We start from the raw sequence: 20917 nt of genomic DNA, 5'->3' as shown, positions 1-20917 counted from the left end.
GCGCCCCGCGCAAATTGTGTCTTGCACTGGAAGGTAAATACCCTTGCGGATCTGTGCTGTTTTGCACAATATTTGTGACTGTGGTAGAACAACGCTTTTGTAAATCTAGGGCAATTTGTCCTTATTCTCAAATACTAAACACATTCGATGCACCTAGTAAGTAGGCAAACCTCAGAAGAAGCTAATAACGGCATTCTAAGACTTGCAATTAATCGAGATGATTAAACCCTACCGCAGGAGGTGCCCCTTTTATTTTGTTTTTGAACGTTGACCTTTACACCAAGTTGCTTGTACAACTCTCTCTCTCTAGGTTGACAAATCTGGAATCAGGTGCCTGCTCTGCAGAACTATTACTTCCTGGCACCTCAGGTGACAGCATGCATCTTCCCTGTTTAGGCTGAATTGGATAGCGCAATGTTCCATAGCAAAGTGGAATTATTATAGTGCTCAATCGTTCCTTCAGATGCCTTCAGGAACATAGGGACCAAGTAAAAGTGAATGTTGGGTGGCAGAGGCCCTGCACAGATTAGTACTATGCACTTTGTCTATGTTACTGTACTCTGGTGCATGTATATATTATGTACGTAATTGTTTTCCCTGCAAGTTATGATGGAGAAGGGAACGTGACAGCTGAGTGTACCTGAGTGAACATGAATTGCATTTCATGCTCCGACTGCGTTATGCTGGATGCTGTGCTCTTTGTCGGGCCAGATGTACAACACAGTCCTTGTTAGAATCAAATCAGGTTCTGTGATCGGACCACCAGTGACTTCCATGAAACGTGAGCGACAATGTACAATGGAGTGCGGCCAAATATAATTTGAAAGAAGTAATACTCATGTGCTAAGGTAAACACCGATCGCATTCAAGATTAAAACTGGATAATTTGTGACTCGCACCCATTGGGGCTAGTTCATAAGGGATGCATATAAACTTAACCCTCGTTTTCACCTGTACAAGTGAAAGTGGAAATTAGTATAATTCACATCTGCCTCTCAAACCACCCCAACAACAAGGATCATTGCTAGGGGTCTTACAATAAAAACATTTTTTAAAAGCTTAATTCCGCTCTTTCCAAGCACTGTAAATGACAGATGCTGCTACTACGAAATCTAATTGCACGGACTATATCGCTGACTGATTGAGGGGCCCCACATAAGACATAGCAGCGGGTACAAATCAAGCACGCTGTTTGAAAATATATATAGTTTTCTGTGCGCAAAAAGCAACTGTGCTCCTGAGCAGTTTGCAAGAAAAACAGAATAGCAGTGCAGGGCTAGCCTAGGTCGGGAACGCGTCAAAACACAAAGAGCAAGGGCATTTCAAGCATATGGACATTGCCTAGATATTACGGAGCACGTGGGATCTGAAAGTATATATCGCCGCAAAAGCAATGCATGTGTGTTCTAGCATGCTACCTTTGAAACGCAAACTATCCTTGCAAATTGTATTTGAACATGTACAGGCAACACCTCACTACACCCCAAGCATTGTTCACAAGTTAATAAAAGCCACAGCGACCACATAACTATGGATTTACTGTATTTGCCGCATGCAACAAAGAATCCAACTCAAACGGAGGAAAATATTGCAGAGAATGTACCTCTCATTTTTTTTTTTTTTTTTTTTTTTTTTTTTTTTACTGGGCATACATTTAAAGATAATCGTGGTACATAAAATGGTTTACCATCCTGCATTATTCTGTAGCGCGGCTGATGGTAAAGCTCAGCGTGAAACCACATACACAAGGAAATAGAAGACGCACAATGAACAAATGCACGGCGCCATCAGGTGTGAGCACATATTTTACACTATAGTTGACGTTTCTTTACAAAATATATGGAGAAGGAGCAGCGTGCTAGCAGGCCCCAGCAAACACATCGGACCTACATATACCACTGTACACAGGCCGAAATTTCACGTGCATTCCTGCATCTGGGGCATAATGAGCCTACTGCACACTCCAGCACCGTCCCAACACCCAGCCATGCCCAACGCCGGCAGTGCCTCGAAACCCTCTCGTCAGCAGCAGGATTCTGCTGAGGGGGAGGAGAGGGGCTGAGAACTTTCTTTAACATGCCCGAAGGGTTTGTGTTTTCCTAAACAGGTCATTAGTCCCAGGGGTTGGTGCAGCTGGCAGACATGAAGGAGCAGCTAATGTGCAGGTTGCGGCACACCCAGATATTAGGAGTGTGTGCAGATGTAGCCCGGAGTGATTACACCTAGTATGCGCGCGGGGCACCGGCCATCTCTCAAAGAGGTCCACTGCTGCATCAGAGCTGGCAACACACCCACCAAGGAGACCCCGGACACCTCCACAAATAAGAAATGGTTAGGACCGTCACTTCGATGAAGATCTGGAGGGACATTTATGGCGGAATCGGGCATGTCTTTCCAAAAGATAAATACATCTCGCAAGCCACAGCTTTCATGCTGAAAACACAACGTAAAAAATCACTTGCCCAACAGGAAACGGTACTAAAGAACCCCATTTTACTCACAAGAAAGGTCACTCATCGTCATTAGTGTCACTCGTAATTACACTTGGATGATGAAACGTCACACAAGCAATTTGAAACCAAGGCAGCTATGTCGCTGTCTAACTGCCCGCCCCTGCCTTCAATAAGGAACGAGCCCCCCCGTCCACCTAGTATGGGGGGGGGGGGGGGGGGGGGTGAGGAGGGTGCCGCACCACCGGAATGCAACCAGGACCAGCTCCGCAACAAGCTGCGGCGGTGGGGACATGTGGGCAGAAACCTGCCGTGGCATTCCGACTGCTGCCTCAGTCAAACACCCGAACAAAGGACCGAGGGGCTGCACCTTCCCCCTAGTGAACACCAACCCCACCACCCCGTGGCGCAGCTGCACCACTAGCCCGTGTGGCACTATGGTCAAACGTTGCATGTGATAGCCCGCCGTGCTATATGTCCACAGCTTCCATGGGAGTCAGGCACAGGATGAAAGGCATACCCCAGGGCGTAGCACGGACAAAGAAACCCACTGTGCAGCTTAGCCCAATTACACCCGGAACCAGAAAAACAATCAACAATTCGGTAAGCCCAGAGGCTGAGATAATCCACCTCAAGATCCGAGTGAAGGCGCACCTTTCAACAGCTTGGATGAAAGGAAGAGCAAACCTCGGCAACGGACAATGGTAGGCAGACCGGAAGGCAGAAGAAACACTACCCCCCGCATGTGTGAGGGGACACCAAGCCCTGAATGGGGAGGAACACCTACAACAGGGCACACAAGGGAGCCCCGGCGTGGGGGTGTCCCATTTTATATGCAATTCGTTGAATTGAGATATGTTGCGGACGTCCGGATTTGGAGTGGCCGGGGTGCCTTTCTGTCACTACGTAGATATGTGTGCTGTTGGATTATTTTCAGTTCCTAAGTGCAAAAGAGAATTATGGGATGGGGACCTACATGGAAAAAGCATATCAAGGGAGTGCCATACGTGAAAGATGCGGGTTTTAAGTGCAGACGTAAATGAGACGGTATTAAAATGAAATAGAATGTATGCTTGGGGAGCTGTAGGATTAGGAATGCCAAAACTAACCATGACTGTATACAGCTCGTTTATATGGCGCCTCGTTGCATTCTCCCGACACGCTTGGGCTAGTCTTAACGTGCCACCATTTTGCTTTGTAGCAAATCCCTGCTGCTCGCACCCCTGCCAGAACCGAGGGGTGTGTATGACCGTGGGCTATGACCGATACGAATGAGACTGCACCCGGACGGGCTACATGACACCCTGTGCCACACAAAAGGCAGACCCGAGAAATACCGACTCGTCCCGCAGCCAGAAGCATCCCGATGACTCATCCACCACACCATAAACAAAGAGGCGGCATGGACACTCGCACCATCCAAACCGCCGGAAGAACAACACTGCCCGCCACGCTTCTCCCTCGGCCCCCCGGGCCACACAAACAGCCGCTCTGCCTCGAGGACAACAAACACTCACCGCACCCTCATCGAAGCAGACCCAACGCAAGACCAGCGAGGCAGAGACCGGAACAGCGCCTGCAGAACGAACAGCGCAGAGTAGTCCAGAAGAAACGCGGCGGAAAAGAGGAAGTCCTGAACCGGGCTGGCCTAGATAAAGGCCCTAGGACCGCCCACCACCTTACAAGCCTGCACCTGTATTGGCCACCCCTAAAGGGGGCTTTTACAAGAAACCAACCTGACTGCACGTCCAGCGGAAGCGATAGCCACTAGATGGGTGGGGGTACGCTTAGCATCAACTTACTCATCCTATTCTAAGGGGGTCATGATATTCATTAAAAGAAATGTGGCCTTTGAGCTCTTTCATGTAGATGCAGATGATCAAGCGCGATATGTAATAGCACGCGGTAAATTATGCGGCACTTTATTGACTATCGTCAATGTCTATGGTCCAAATATAGACAATCCTAGTTTCTACGACACACTATGGAGTAAATTGCACACTCTGCCCCCAGCTGTGTTAATTTGTGGAGGCGATTTTTATGTGATACTAGTTTCAGGTAAGGATAGGATGACCGCTGCTGATGTTGTGCATAAAAAAGCTGTTCTCTCTGTCTTAGATGGTATGAGAGATCTGGGACTGTTGGATGTCTGGCGCGGTGGCGGTTCTTTTATATGGATGGAGGGGTTTATGGCAGGCACAAATCATGCACTCTGAGCATGCACCAACAACCTAGATTTGCCCGGCTGATGAGCTCACAGCCCTGAGGCTTATGACATCACCAGCTCGGCAAAGCCTGTGAAGTCCTTGCTGAAGGACCTCCCCCGCCAATAAAGTTCGTCATGGGCGCGGTCTGCTTCAGCTCTGCAGAGGCCAGGGCTACACATCAATCATAGTTCATGAAGCCTCACTGTAATGTTAACCCCTTGCCTGTGGGGCTGATTCCCCCGCTGTGCTGAGGGGAGGGGGCAGGCACAGCGCCTCCAAGCTCACGCAGAATGGTGGCGCTGTGCTCATGACGAGTTGAGCTTGTCACGGCCACGCCCATTTCTGTAGAACGTTCAGCACAGCGGGGGAATCAGCCCTGCGTGCGAGCGTTCTGGCCGTTATGACGAGCTCAGCTCGTTATGAGTACACGGCCACCATGGCTCATGACGAACTGAGCTCGTCATGAGCAAGGGAGTGGATAACCCCACCCTTCCTGGCCTGTGACGAATGAAACAAGAACGGGTTACAGTGAAAAGAAAGAAGCTGCGCCATGATTCCTTGCACCTACTGTGAGTGAAAATTAAAATGTACATATTTATAATGTGTTCGAAATAAGCGAGACATAAAAGTGATTAGTAGTGCTCAACTTTGTTCCTGCCCTCCTGTCAGGTATTTAAGGGGCCATAAACTGTAGCTAGCATTTAGTTGCCAAATTGAAAGCATGTGGGAAATCCTTTTTGAAAGGTGCATGTTGTTACTTGTTAGTAATTAATATGTTGTCATCAGAGGCCAACATTGGGTGCTGAAGGCTGTGGTCCAGGGCAGAGTCAACAGACCTCATGACCATAGAGAGCTGGGAAAGGCAGGAGGCGGACTGGATACTTTGTTGGGGTGGGTTAACTCTGTAGGCTGGGTATGCATGCTCGAAACCTCCCTTATTATCTAAAGACAAATTCATATATCTTAATTGTGGGAAATTCATCAAGTGTAAATTGAATCACCTGACACCATATGTGACCTCCCCAGAGCTTGCCTGAAAAAAGACCGCCATGTCTAGACTGCGTCAGACAGCTGTCTGATGTTCCAGATCAGTACGACATACCGGCCTCGGCCACTATTAACTCAAAACCACAACATCCAGAGGCACAAGCGGCACTTGTATTACACCTACCAGTGCACACCCTTTCATTACACTCACCAGTGCATACCCTTGCATTACACCCACCCAGTGCACGCCCTTGCATTGCACCCACTAGTGCACCCCCTTGTATTACACCCACTAGTGTATGCCTTGTATCACACCCACCAGTGCACGCCCTTATATTACACCCACAAGTGAATGCCCTTATATTACACCCACCAGTGCATACCGTTGTATTACACCCACCAGTGCATACCGTTGTATTACACCCACCAATGCATACCATTGTATTACACCCACCAGTGCATACCGTTGTATTACACACTCCATTGGACACGCTTATATTACAACCAACAGTGCAAGCCCAAACAACCAAAACATATGCAACACCAAATAAACTAGATGACAGCAGGGACATGAAAAACACATTAAGAAATATGCATGGTAATACTTAGCATCTGTTGCGCACTTATGGTTTAAAGCATACTGATTCTTTCTTTAATTTTAATAAGCGAACTTAGCATGCCCTTAAGTTAACACTGATGCCAAAAACATGGATTGACTTGCAAACCATGAATGTTAAAAACGTTGAGGTAATGCAGTTAAGCGATTTAGTTCCTCTCTTATTTTACATGCTTTGCTTAATCTTGCATTCCCCACGAGTTAGCTATTTTATAATGTTGTTTATCTGTATTTTTATCTCTGCACACTTTGAAGCTTGAGACATGCCAGGTAATTATGAGGGGCTTTGATTGAGCGCTCAGGCGCTAAGGCTGAAGCCAGACAAAGTTCCTGTCAGTGAATTGGCCTCTCTGCAGAGCACACAGAACAATGTTTGTGTATTCCATTTTCAACTGAAATTCTGCGGATAGGTGTATGAAGGAGGTAGACTGTTGTCAAAATATATGCAAGGCAAAAGTAAGAGAAATGAAAGTGCTTACATTTGAGGGAGTGCAGTGCATGTTGAGCGGTGAAGTGACAGACGCGAGGAAGGACATTCGGGGAAGAGTGAAAAGAGGATGCTGAAGAGGAAAGAGAGGGGATTGAATATGTGCAGATGGACCAGATATGCAGAGAAAAGGAGGATACATATCTAACATAAAGCCCACATAATTGAAGGGCAAAACTCCTTCCACAGGCCTCAATGTAATTTACTTCACAGACCCACTATTTCAGAATTTAAACATTTCCAATGTTAATTATTTATAAGAAATCATTGTTCTTACTTATTTATCTTAAACAGCTAACACCCAGTGACAACGCCAATCAAATTGACAGGCTTTAGGTGTATGTCAGTTGCTGTGCCATTTATCTGGATAAAATTACATATCAGAGAGAAACCAAAATACCAGTCTGATGGCACATATGGGAATCACAGAAATGTATTTGGCATGTTCCTTCTTCTGCTCATTTTTCTCCAAAGTCTATATTATTCCTGTTCTTTTTTGGTCTTTTAGCCCTCTAATATTTTTCTCCACTAATTCCTCCACCAGTTTTTTTCCCCCCTTTTCTCTCGTGCCACTTCTTCTTTCCCTTTCTCTCGCTCCCGTCTCTTTTCCATTTCTCTGTTGTTTTGGCCTTCTTTCTTCTCTTTTCCCTTGTCTCTACTCTGCTCTATTTTCTTTATCCGTCTTTCTTTTCCCTACCTGCGTTTCTTTCGTCTTCATATACCCCTCTCCTCTACTGTTTTTGTTCCTTACACCTTAGACTTCCATTTCCCTTTCTTCTCTTCCAGATTAAAGCATCAATGTGAGAGGATAACTGAAAAAAAGCAGTGCAGAAGTGTGGGTAGTGATAAGATAAAATTGGATAAGACTGAGTATAAGTGTAATTTTTAATGATTTCTCTCAGCTCTCCAAGAGTAAAAACAATTGAAAAACAGATTTAACAGAATATCTGTTCAGCAAATAATGGTCAACATGTTTCTGCATAGATGGATAGTACCAATGCATTCATCAGGACCTAGACATTGCTACTGCCCCTTTTCCACCCTGAAAAGATGTGCAACCACCGTACGCGCAGCGGACGGGTGCAGCGGGCGCGCCGTCAGCGCGCCAAAGGCGCGCCAAAGGCAAGCCCGTCTGGGCCCGTCCGGGCCCAGACGGCCTCAGGCCTAGACACTATGCCCAACTCGCAGAAACGTATATCCTACACCCAAGATACCCTTCGAGCCTGGAACACAAAAAAACATCCACAATGTAAATTCATCCTCAAGGAAGACACCCCTTTTTCAGGATGCATCCTCTGTAACACGTCAGAGGAAACGGAACGCGGCCAAGTGCTTCGATTCGGCCTTTTGAACTGCAGGTCCCTGGTAAAACACGCTCACGAAATAAACATCCTCGTCCAAAATTTCACGCTAGACGTACTGTTTCTGACCGAAACATGGCTGACCCCTAATAGTGGCTTCGACATGGTCAATGCAACCCCACCCGGTTACCAAATCTGCTGTCTGAACAGACCGGTAGGCAGAGGTGGCGGGCTAGCCATACTCTACAAAGACCATCTTAATTGCAGGATCGAATGTGGCACTGTCAAAGACTGTGAAAACTGCAACTTCACCTTCCAGATCTCCCCAACTATTTCACTATCGGGACTCTTAGTGTACCGACCGCCTGGCTCGCTAGGAGAATTCTCCAGCACCCTGATGGGTCACATTATACTAAAAACAATCTCAGCCCCCAACTTTCTCCTCCTAGGGGACCTTAACCTGCACTTCCTAGACCCCGAGGATAATACCGCAGCCAACCTACTAGCAGATCTCACATCAGCCGACCTCCACCTCCTGAACTCAAAAGCCACCCATGAGAAAGGACAGCTTTTAGACCCGATCTTCACTAATATCAGGAACCTTAAAACCCAAGATCCCACCCCCCTCCCATGGACAGACCATATGCTGGTCCCCATGCACTGGTCTCTCCAGACCACCCCAGCACTCAAACAGAAAACCAGGATACTAACCAGACGGTGGCACAAGCTAATACCAGAGGAATGGGAAGCGAAGTTACGGGAATCCACTGGCCCTCTCTCCGCGGACCCTGACACAGCTGACAGAGAATTTAGCGGCTGGCTTACCCACTCCCTGGACAACCTTGTCCCACTAACCAGCACTCTAAAACACGTCAAAAGGATCAACCCCGCTCCATGGTACACACCCTCCCTCAATGCCTTAAGGAAAGAGTGCAAAAAGACAGAGCGCACTTGGAGGAAAAATAAATCGGTGTCGGAGAAAGACGCCTATCAATTATCTATGAAAGAGTACAAACAAGCCCTCCACAACGCAAAAAGCGCCTTCTACGAGGAAAAAATAAAGAATTCCTCCTGCTCAGCCAAGGAGACCTTCTCTATCCTTAAAGAGCTTCTCCATGTTCCGGACCCCCCGCAGAAGCCCATGGACCCCAAAGCAGCAGAAGAAAAATGCGTCAATCTGGCCACCTTTTTTGACGAAAAAATTAAAAAAATCCTCGCCTCCCTCCCTGCTACCAATCCCGACACCTCAGAGAAAGCCAAGGACTTACCTCCCTCACCATGGAACCCCCCCGCGAAACCCGACACGCCCTATTTAGCGTCGTTCGGCCCAGTCACTGAAGAGGAAGTGGCAGCAACATTTGCATCAACTAAGAGTGGCGCCCCCAGTGACCCAGTTCCCATACGGTTCGTCAAAGACATCACCCGGACCATTGTGCCCCAACTCACTACCCTCATCAACAACTCGTTAGCCCAAGGAGAAGTCCCTCTAAGCTGGAAGGAGGCCGTAGTAAAAGGGCTTCTCAAGAAACCATCGCTAGACCCTGCGGATCTATCCAATTATAGACCAATCTCGCTCCTCCCCTGGATAGGTAAGGTCGCCGAGAAACTAGCGAATAAAAAGCTGTCACACTTCCTAGAAGCAAACCAACTCCTCAAAAACTCACAGACAGGCTTCAGACCAGGTCAAGGCACCGACACCGCTCTCCTCGCAGCAGTAGAGAAGACCAGGGAAATTATCGACACAGGAGAATCAGTGGCAGTGGTCCTCCTAGACCTAAGCGCGGCCTTTGACACGGTCAGCCACCAGGTCCTAACTCAACGTCTAGATAACATCGGAGTGAAAGACAGAGCGCTGAAATGGCTCACGTCCTTTCTCTCCTGACGCTCCTTCCAAGTATGGGAAGGTGAAAGCCGCTCCCCCTCCATCCCCCTCCAGTGTGGTGTGCCACAGGGCTCATCACTAAGCCCCACGTTGTTTAACGTGTATATGGCCCCACTGGAGGAACTGGTATCACCATTTGGAGTCACCATCGTCAGCTATGCTGACGATACTCAGCTGGTGGTGACGCTCTCCCACCCCAAGCTAGAGCCTTCCAACCTCCGTGACTGCCTCTCCAACGTCCATCAATGGATGAGTGACTCAGACCTTAAACTAAACGGGTCAAAAACAGAGATCCTGCTCCTAGGACACAAAACCATGAACCTTCCCCCCAACATCTGGCCCGCCTGTATGGGTGAACCCCCTACCCCCAAGACGGAGGTTAAGAGTCTGGGAGTGTGGTTGGAGACAGATCTCACCTTCAGAACACAGGCAAGAAAAACAGCCGGCATCTGCTACTACTCAGATCATGCAGAAAGGTGCTCCCCCTACTCCCATTCCAGTCCCGACTTCTGCTGATCCAAGGCCTTATTTTATCCAGGCTGGACTACAGCAACGCCATTTACCTGGGAGCGCCGGAATCCACTCTCCAGACATTGCAAAAAACCCAGAATGCCGCAGCCCGACCACTCACGAATACTCCAGCCAGAACATCAGCCAGACCTGCACTGAGGAAGCTACACTGGCTCCCAATTAGGGAAAGAGTAACTTTCAAGGCCCTTTGTCTGGCCCACAAGGTGCTGCACAATGCAGGCCCCCCAATTCTTAACAACTGGATCACACCCTACAGACCTGCGAGAGCGCTTCGGTCAGGACATGGAAACCTTATCATGATCCCCAGGGTGAACAAGGCCCGCGCAGGCGGCCGCCGCTTCTCAGTCAATACAGCAAAAAAATGGAACGCGCTCCCCCGAGTCTCAGAGCGGAACCAAACCTCCTACGATTCAGGAAGTCCCTTAAAACCCTACTCTTCCCCTGAGTCGTCAACATCCCCTACTTCCAACCCTTAGGAGCCTGAGGTTTAGCGCTGGGATACTCTTGGGTGACTACGCGCTCTATAAAAACCTAAAATAAATAAATAAATAAATAAAAATAAATAAATGAGTGAAAATATATTAAAAAAAGGGAATTATATCACCTGCATTTCAGGTTGAATACTCCACCATAATCCTATATTTGTGGGAATAGCGCCTCACCTCACCTGGCTGCAGCTCAGGTAATGAGGAGCACCGCTCTCTCCGTCGGTGTCTCCCGGCGTTCCTCTGCGCTAACTGGGGAGGCCCAGTTGTCCTCTCACATTGATGCTTTAATCTGCACCGCCAAACTTGTAGATACAAGGGTCTTTTTAGCTCTCGCAGTCTTTTCTACACCATTTCAACTGTGATTGCACTGACTCCTGGGTAAGGAGAACCCAGATGATGTAAAAAGTGGCGGTATAGATCGACAACTGATGGGAATATTTTCACCTACCCTTGGGTTTGTTTTTCCCAGTCGATTGATCACGTGTATTTCAATCACAACATTTCACGTGGTGTTATTTAAAAATATAAAAAACCTTTTCTGTTTTGTCATGGGTCTTTGATGAATTGAGCTTCTCTTCTTCTTTTTCTTTTTTATTGTCTGACTCCTAGATACTTTGTATGTATAGTTGTTATAAGTAGGGGAAGTATCTAGTTGTGAGTCTCTAAACCACGCCTTGGACGCCCTTCTATGTGGTGTGTATTATGGTGTGGAAAATCAGCCATGATAAATCTTAGAGAATTGGTCCTCTCTGGGAGAAAATAGTGGCCCACTTTGGAGGATGTGGTCATAACCTGGGGTGTTGCCCTGCACCTCATTGGACAGGCGTGCCATTCTGCTTGGCCCAGAGAACTTGGAATAAGTATTTGAGAGGGGCAGAGCCTCTAAGATCTGCTGCTTGAAACTCAAGGAAGAAGAAGGGTCCATGCTGAGAAATTTGATTTGCAAAAACGAGAGCTTGCACTCTGAATGCTGCTCCAGCTGCATAATCTATAGCTACAGCCCTGGTGACTACCTTGCTTCACAAGGACTAAAGAATGTACTCTCTGCAAACTGCAGGTTAACAAAGCTCACCTCGAACATCACCACCAAGAACCCTCATCCTAGAGTACTTCCAGTGAATTTGTAAGGATTTTGCCCAAGTGGATTGTAGGAACTGAAGTGCCAAACTTTCAAGTGCTATCTCGGACCTTCCAGACTCTCGAAGTAAGTTTGTAACACTTTAGGACCCTCTGAGGAACTTAAGGAAGAAGTTCCAGACATTTGGGGAACTTTGGAGCAACTTTGAAAAAAAGCTTTATAGGTGGACCGTCTCAACCTGGCCAGCCAAACCGGTGACCCTCAATCCCGAACCAGCCTGCTGTCCAGGTTTGCCCCGCTGAAAAGATCAGGACGTCCAACTTCCAGAGTTTGTCCGGGAGCAGGCTGAAACCCAAGCCAGCGGACCCTCACCGAATCCAGCCTGGTGAAGAGCAGCGAGGGACCCCTGAAGAAAAAGCTCTGTAAAAGTTTCTGAGTCCGAACATAGAAAAGATGACCAGGACCAACTGCAACAGCCAAGCCACCCACCTTTAACCGTGAGCCGGCCTGGATCCCTGGCTCATCCTGCTGGAAATCTTCGGAGGTCTGACTTACACAAGTTTGACTGGGAGCTTGTCGCAAGGCAAGTTAGTGAACCCCCACCAAATCCAGACTGGCTGAGAGCTTCGAGGGACCCCAGGAAGAAAAGATCCAGAAAAGTCAGAAGGTAAAACCTTTGACTGAGACCTACCACTAGGGGTAGCCACTCACGGCTCAGCTTGAAACTTTGACTTTGTCCCAGTCTAGCGTGACCAGATGTCCAGATAGGTGCTATAGGTTTCTATGTGCTATATAGTGCTAAATCTTTAAAAATCATATCTCCATTTCCCTTCATTGGATTTTTGTTGGTTTTGGTGTCATTTTAAAGACAAAAATATTTCCTTTGTTTATGAATTGGTGTTGGATTTTTATTGTGTTTTGTTTCTTAATTGTTTACTGAAGTTGTGTTTTTAAATGCTTTATATGCCTGTCTTTAAAGTTAAGCCTGCATGCTCGTAGCCAAGTTACCAAGGGTTGAGCATGGGAATAATTTTCTAGGACCAATTCTGAGCCCTAGAGGATGTTAGTGGCCTTTTTGCCAGTGACAGATATACATTTGTCACGTCTAATAATCCACTTTCCACACAGGTCAGTTACATTGTTAGTTAGAATGGGCACACCACCTTTTGAGAGCTCTTACTTTTTTCCCCATTAACTGGAGTTCTCAGAGAAGCATTTATTTTGCTTTTCTGTCATGATTTGAATTTAAGAGCTACACAGAGCTAGTTAGTCAAATGATGCCACAAATTCTATTTTGTGAGGTCACATACCCTCTTGAAAAAATGGGAATTTTACATAGAGAAGCAGCTTGTTCATCGCCCCTTTCCCCCTGCGAGAGATGCCCCTCAATGTGAGATCCATTTTGAATCATTAATTGACCCCTGTGCATTGCACAACAGAATATTGAGCGTAGGTGTATTGTGCTATCGTAGACTAGGTACCGAAAGACAAGGGCATATACATGAAGTATAGATTTACTATTCTTAACTCCACATCTACGTACCTAGAAGGTATATACATATCGTCAAGGTACATGTATGTGAAGTTAGGTATTGAAAATCTGTACATACTTAGTTTTTGATATTTTTACACTCTATAATCCACCTACGACTCTACAATATTAAGATTCCATAATATCCTGTACTCGATGTTTAGGAGGAACACCCTGACTCCCACGCCTTGGTAAGGAAGATGTGTGACTGCCTAACAATCTGGACCCATGAGGGGTTGTATGATGCACAGGGTTAGTGTTAACTACCAACACAAATTAAGTTTGATGAGGTTACTTAATGGAGCCTGGCACAGGCAGATATAATTGTCCACTCTGAGGATCTGTGAGTGCTGTCTAAGGGTGTTTGCATTAAACAGCTGCTTTCCACCAGTCTGCAATGATAGTGGAGAATTAATTTTGTTGTTTGCTCAGCTGACTGATTAGGCAAAATCAGGCAATTGTTTGTGATTTTGTATCAGGACATGGTGACGGGGTGGAGTGGAGGTGACTGTTTGACATTGTCGTGGTTGGGGATAGCTGACTGCCTCTGGGAGATAGGTTTTGGCTGTGGATGGGAGAGTGGGACCCAGAAGATTGTTGGTTTTGCCAAAATGCACCGTTGTTACCTTGAGGCAGGGATCAGATATAATGTGAGAGTGGCCATTCAAAGACACAGTGAAAAGGGAGAGCGAGACGAGTGATCAGAAAAGTCAATCAAAGCTTGGATTGGCGGGTCACCAGAGTGTAGGTATGGGGCACCTGGGTGGAGGGTGATAGGTCAGTTTAGTGTCATGCTGGGGCGGAGTGGGGGTGTGTGGGCTAAAAAGGTCAGATTGCATTAATACTTCTCATTTTCTGGAGGTGCTCATCTGAGGGGAAGATGCCTCATGAAACTATGAGCCTCTATGTTGCAAAGTTAAATCTGATCTGACTGCAAGACTGCGTTTTAGACTCCCAGTTTTACTTTTGGACCAGAATGCAGATAGCTTAAATGTGATCGGCACATGACGGGAATATGGTAATTGTATTTCTGTAATTAATAACCAAGGTGCCTATTATGATGGAGGTCGGAAAGCCTTAGACTTTTGGTTGGAGGCTTTCCGACCCCCATTGTCGGTTTCAATTCCGACCAGCTGATTATGTATCAGCTGGTCGAAATTGAAACTGGCCGGTTCTTCTGGCTGGCTTCCAATGGGCTCAAGGAGCCCGTGGCCAGTCGGATCCCGCTTGTAATCCCAAAGGGCGGGCCTTTCTACCCTTGGGATTATGATGCACAGTCCCCAGTATGGTTTCCATGCCGGCTTGTCCAACATCGTAATGGCCCCCAAAGTTCATTAAGATAATCTTTCTTCTATTTAGTGTACCGTCATAATAATGACCTTCGACCTTCACAGTTTGAAATAGAGATATTTCCTTTCCTTTGAAAAGGGACACCTTAGGTTCTCTCCATTAATAGTAACAAATGTATTAGAACTTCACTTTCAGTGCTATAATATTGTCATTGAAGTTGGTGCTTTTAGAAAAGAGATAGTTTCCAAATGGAATGACCACCAGGGGGCAGGTGTCACGCTGCAGGGTTTCAGAGCAGGATCTTTGGGTATGCCGAAGCAAAGTTCCTTATTTTGAAAATAAAAAAGCATTTAAATATAAAATATGAAAGCTAATGCAAAAATAATACATGTATGTCAAATGCAAATTTGTAGTAGATAAGTATGCTATAACAGTTGTAAGCATACAAATGAAATAACGTAATGTACTGAATTCAGTTAACCTGTTGATACCACTTTACCGTTGTTTGATATATTAGCATTGAAAGACCTGTTTTCCTTGCGGAACTGTTGTTTTGCACAAGATGTTTTTCTCTTTCACTGCAGATGCTGTAACTTTCCAGAAGCTGCCTGTTAGTTTGTAAATAGGAATTTGTTATGTAATAGATAACTGATAGTGAGGTCCTCACCGGGAGGAGAAGTGATAGAGGAAGCATGACTTTAGCGCCTTGAGACCCTAACGGGTGAGTAGTGCGCTTTACAAACCACTGATTGATTGATTGACTCACTGGAATAAGTGTTTGAATTGCAAGATGTGGATGAAGTATCTTGTCAAGGACTTATTTCTGTCGTCTATTGTGAAGAGGTGAGATCTTAGGCAGTTTTCCTGCTTCCAGAGCTTTCTGAATATAACAGATGTTTCTATGTATGTTTTTATTTTAAAAAAATGTACATGCATTCCTAGACTGGCATTTGCACTCTCTGCACAGAAGAGCATTTCGGACTCTTTCGGTGAGATCGTAAGGTTGCCTCTCTTCAGGAGAGATTCCTTATTTAGCCCTTTTCTGTTTAGAAGATGTCTGCTAATTTATAGCTGAAAATAACTTTCCATCTGGGAATTTTCCTTTACTTAGTTGTGAAAGCTTCATGCTAATGCATTTTATTCTTTCACCAGAGCTCTTTTTATTGGGTTTCCGAAAAGACACCTTTACTCTGGCTTTAATTGACATTCTAATCCGGGATTTGGATGATCCTTTACGGAACACTCTTGTTGTATTATCTATATATTATTTGTAATATTTACTAATATAGTCACTTTACCTTGCTTTGAAATATTGGTTAATGGATATTTTAGAATTGAAATTATATTTATAGGTTTTAAAATGTACTGTATTTCTTATTGGTGGTGATGAACTGTGCTTTTATGGATATTCTTATCTGAATAAAGATTATTTGATTGATTGATAGAATTGAAATTATAATAACAAAAGCCTATTATTGACTGAATAAAGCAAGTACATTTTATTAGAATTGTTTATAAAAACACTTTAACTCACACCATCTCTCTAACCTTTTTACTGTGGAGCCTCAAATGGATTTGATGTATTTGAATTTCTCTTTGTTGATGAACAAAGGTCCATACGACCAGTGGCGGGGTTACTTAGTGATTACACCCGAATACTGAAATACAAAGATTCCCAGCTGTCAGGTATAATCAGATGGATGACCTTATGCCGCTGCACCTTGCAGGGTCCACCTTAGGCAACGGCTCAGGACACAAAAAGGCAGTGGTTAGCAATGAGAAGACACCTGGAGACCAAAGAAATTGGTTTGTTGAAACTTTCGACTCAAAGCAACAGTGAAGGAGGAGCACACTCTGGCTTTGTTTTGGAGGAGAGCGGCTGAGGCAGTTTAGAGGAAAAGAAGTGTCGCGGGCCATTAGGAAGAGGAGAACAGAGAGGAGAAGGAAGAAGATGAAATGGATTGGACACATGTCCTTCTAACCAGAGGTGGAGGCTGGACAGCATTGGAGTGGAGAAGGACTGCAAATGTTGCAGAGAATTGGAAGTAGGATTGTGAATTCCTGGACACTGACCTGTGTTAAAGTGAGGCAGGCTTAGCGCTATCTTGTGAGGAGTAGATTGGACTTCTAGGTTGCAGTATAGCTACTTACTTGAGCAGCAGATGATCCCAGGAAGGTGGTGGATACCAGAGGACAGCAGGTAGACAATAGGGAGATTGAAGGTCTAACTGCATTTTCTAGCAAGTGGGCCACTTGTTAAGCTGGCATCCCCCACTGATGATTGGGCCAGGTAAAGGACTGGGGAATAGCAATAGGTTAGAGGGTGAAGGCCTTGGTGGACTGGTAAAAGGTTCTGTGTGAGTGGTGAACTGGTTATAGCATGCCAGGAGTAGTGTTAAGCATCAGTCCAGGGCAGTGGAAAGCCAAGGTACACTATAGATTTTAGACCCAAGCAATAAAACATCACTGGGAAAGAAAGTGAGAACTTGATTCAACAAGCGATATGTATGGCTGTGGGAATAGACAGAGGTTGGCCAGGGGTGAAGAAAGAGCAGCCTATGGGGAAATGGTGAGAACATTTAAAATACGAGATTGGAGCATGGTAGGTGAATTTCTACCCAAAGGGGAATTTCTGAGGTGGATGTGAGATTCTTGGGAGATGAGCTGTATACATAGTTTTAGAACTTGGACAGATCCACCTGGATCCTTATCTGCTGCATCCCTCCCATGTTTAGATTGAGTTCCTACTTCAGCCCTCAGCATATATCTCAATTTCACTCTTGCATCGAAGTATCCATCAAAATTAAAAATTGCACCATACTTTGCTATTGCTTCATTCTCATGACAAGCTGAAAAACGTAGATGTTCTTGTGTTTCTTCCACCAACATTGTGAGAGTTTAATCGCCCAACACCATGAACCCTCAGGAACCTACTATTGGAAAACAGCTTATCCATGTGCCGCTGCTGTAAAGACCTTCCCAGAAGGACCAATGTTTGGTTTCTCTCCACCGTTCCATCTGCCAGCGATAAACAGGAGGTTGGTATTGTAATACCAGTGGAACATTCACCATAGAAATTGACGATCATTGACGTAGGGATGGGGAGGGCTCATGTTGGCATTCGTTTTTTTAAAGTCATATTGGCGGTGTGTACCTTGTACTACATTTGTGGGCCAAGCACATCTGTGGGAAAGGAAAGCTAAAAGTCCCTGTCCAACATTGACAAGGAACATTTCCTCACGGTCCTTTTTTCAAGTTTCCTGGATGCACAGTTGTGGGTGGGGTCTGTCATACTGGATGTCTTTATCCATTCTAACCGCTAGAGAGCGCAAGTATGTACAGCACCAGAATCAATAAAAGACTCATGCCTCAGAACTCTACATAACTTAAAAAATATCAATGGCAGAGAACCATGACCCAACTATCTTGTCATCGCTTTACCCCGCCCCCCAACTGCAGAGCACCACAGCTGATATCATTCTTCAAATCTTCATCGCCATTCATGGCAGAAACCAATGATTTATCTAAGGGGCATATTTAAAGTTTGATGGACTGTACTCTACTCTGCCAGGTTAGAGGAGGAAAACACTCCACTGCCCTGTCTGAATATATCTTGTTATAATATTGAGATATCTCTGCCATGTAGGCAGATATCTCTGAGTCTTCAGCAGAACAACTACCATGGGTCTTCGTTGAGGTTGCTGAATCTTTGTTGTGCAAGAACCATGTTCAATCTGTCCATACAGAAAATGTTGTTGTTTTCACAAACAAATAAAAAGGGCAAAACATCAGTGCCCTGACTTGGAGTTTTTTTTCTCAACTTGTTGGGAAGGGGGGGGGGGGGGGGGCAGTCATGCTTTCCATGGCAGTCCAGAACAAGAACACAAATGTAAGTCAGAGGTAATGAGGGGGATGTTCTGAGGTAACTTTACTAAACGCCAAATATCTAACAAGCTGTCAGACAACGGCTTCCTTTAGCAGACCCTATGCCAGCTCTATCGTTGGCAACATGGCAGTTCCCACAACACTAAAGTGGAGGAACCCAAGTTTGGTGGAGTACTTCTCCGCTTTTTAGCCAGAGTCTACCAAACTCTAAATAAGTGCCCAATTCTCCATCTATTCAATGCCAATGGTAGAGAAGAATGACACATCATACTCTTCTCTTCAGAACCATCAAAGGCAAAAAAACATGACTCATGCAACTCTTCATTTCTTTAATCCATCTTGATTTATGTCTTTACCAACTTCAATAGTAGAGAACCATAGCCATCTAACCCTTCAAACAATGCACCATCATCAATGGCAGAGAGCAATGACCCATCCAGCTCTTTATCCTTTTACTAACATGAACGGCAGACAAACTCAATGGCTGTAACTACGGGAAACATCCTTTACAACGCAACTTTTACCAAGCAGTGCCTTTACGACGCAACTTTTACAACGCAAACCATTACAACGCATTGCGCTGGGGGCGCTCTAGGATAGGGAATAGGTTTAATTTACTATCCAACACCTTCCCTACTATCCACGGGGACTGGAGTTGGAATAGTAAATTAAACTATTCACTATACAGCGCCCCAAAGCACTATGCGTTGTAAAGGCATGTGTTGTAAAAACCGTGTTGTAAAGGCATGCGTGGTAAAAGCATGCGTTGTAACGTCATACATCCTGTAACTACTCATCTCTCTTTACTACCAATGACAGAAGACTATAACTCATCTGACTGTTCATTTCTTTACAACATTAATGGCAGAGGATCATGATCCATCTAACTATTAATCTCTTTACCAACGTCAACCACAGAGAACCCCAATCATCTCACTCCCCAACTCTGTAGCACTATAAAAAAATGCCAGAGAACAGTGACCAAACAAACTCTTCACAAACAATGGCAGAGGACATTGATCAATCTACCCTTTCATGTCTCTACGAACATCAATAGCTGAGAATCATGACCATCTAACTCTCCATCTGTTCAATAAAAATGGAACAGGAAAGTGATAAATCTACCTGCTCACGTGTCTGTTAACATCGACAGCTGAGGACCATCTAACTCTTCATGTGTTGACAGACAATCATGACCAATGCAATTATTCAGGCTGTCCTCCTTACCAACATTAGTTAGTCATTATCCCGTTACCTTTTCAGCCCTGGTTTTAGGTGTCACGGTGTAAACACATTGAACATCAATAATACTAAGGTACAATCATTGACACGGTTTTTACCACTTAATTAGGGAAAAACACTAGTCCTTCATTCAGTAAAATGAACAAAAACCATTCAGCCACCAAAGCACGACCGAAGAGAGGGTGGAAATCAGGATATAATTGACATCAAAATGCAAGAAAATATGTCTGAAAAGAACTCAGCAGCAGAACATCTTTCTTTATTGTCAGATATTTATTTAGCTCCAGAAAGTGACTCTTCATCCCCTGGGGGTGTGGTGGTATTGCCTGCACCTCAATCATTGTCAGTTGTTCCATTTGGGGATCTCCTTCTTTGCATACACAGCATCAGTGGTTGGTCGCCTGCTCGTGATCTAGAGAAAAGACAACCATGTAACCATGAGAGAATTATTTTATAGAGATTATGGTTCTATTTGTTGGATATTCTATTGGCAGTTTTTAAGTGCCATCGACTCTCATTTATAAGAGAAAACTATCAGTGGACTGCAGTGTGCCATGAGTCTTGAAGCATTCCCAATCGCAAGACTCTGCCACTCATCACTCCACCTCATGCCCGTCATTGCTTATGACTAAACAGACTCGGTTCTAGACTTGGACCCTGTTCCCAAAACCCTTCCTAGGAGGAATCCAAGCCCGCTAACAAAGATCAATCAACCAGACGCCTAGGAGGTGACCTTTTAGAACACGCTTGTCATCAGATCTGTCAAATACATAACTTTCAGTGGAATAACTTTTCCCTCTCATGACTCCAACACCTAGAGATCCCTTTACATCCACCTTAGTGCGAAAGAGGCTTTTTAATTTATTACAAGACTAAAGCCCCTTTTGTAGCTACAGTTTGAGACAACTTCACTTCTCACATTTGATAGAGCAGTGGACCCCC

The 20917-nt window shown here is 45.3% G+C and overlaps 1 protein-coding gene across 1 annotated transcript in view; it reads right to left on the bottom strand.

The window, feature by feature from the left end:
* Positions 1 to 20213: 20213 nt before the first annotated feature.
* Positions 20214 to 20917, bottom strand: part of LOC147659229 (alpha-2-macroglobulin-like) — a 100760-nt gene continuing 100056 nt past the window's right edge. The window contains exon 36 of the mRNA XM_086951870.1: positions 20214 to 20387. Within this exon, the coding sequence (XP_086807996.1) occupies positions 20362 to 20387 (26 nt within the window). The 3' untranslated portion in view covers positions 20214 to 20361. The remainder of the gene's footprint in view (positions 20388 to 20917) is intronic.

Source organism: Lissotriton vulgaris, unplaced genomic scaffold (assembly GCF_964263255.1).
Source record: "Lissotriton vulgaris unplaced genomic scaffold, aLisVul1.2 SCAFFOLD_1089, whole genome shotgun sequence".
NCBI lineage: Eukaryota > Metazoa > Chordata > Amphibia > Caudata > Salamandridae > Lissotriton > Lissotriton vulgaris.
Note: the sequence above shows the minus strand (reverse complement) of the source record. Positions and strands in the feature narration are given on the sequence as shown.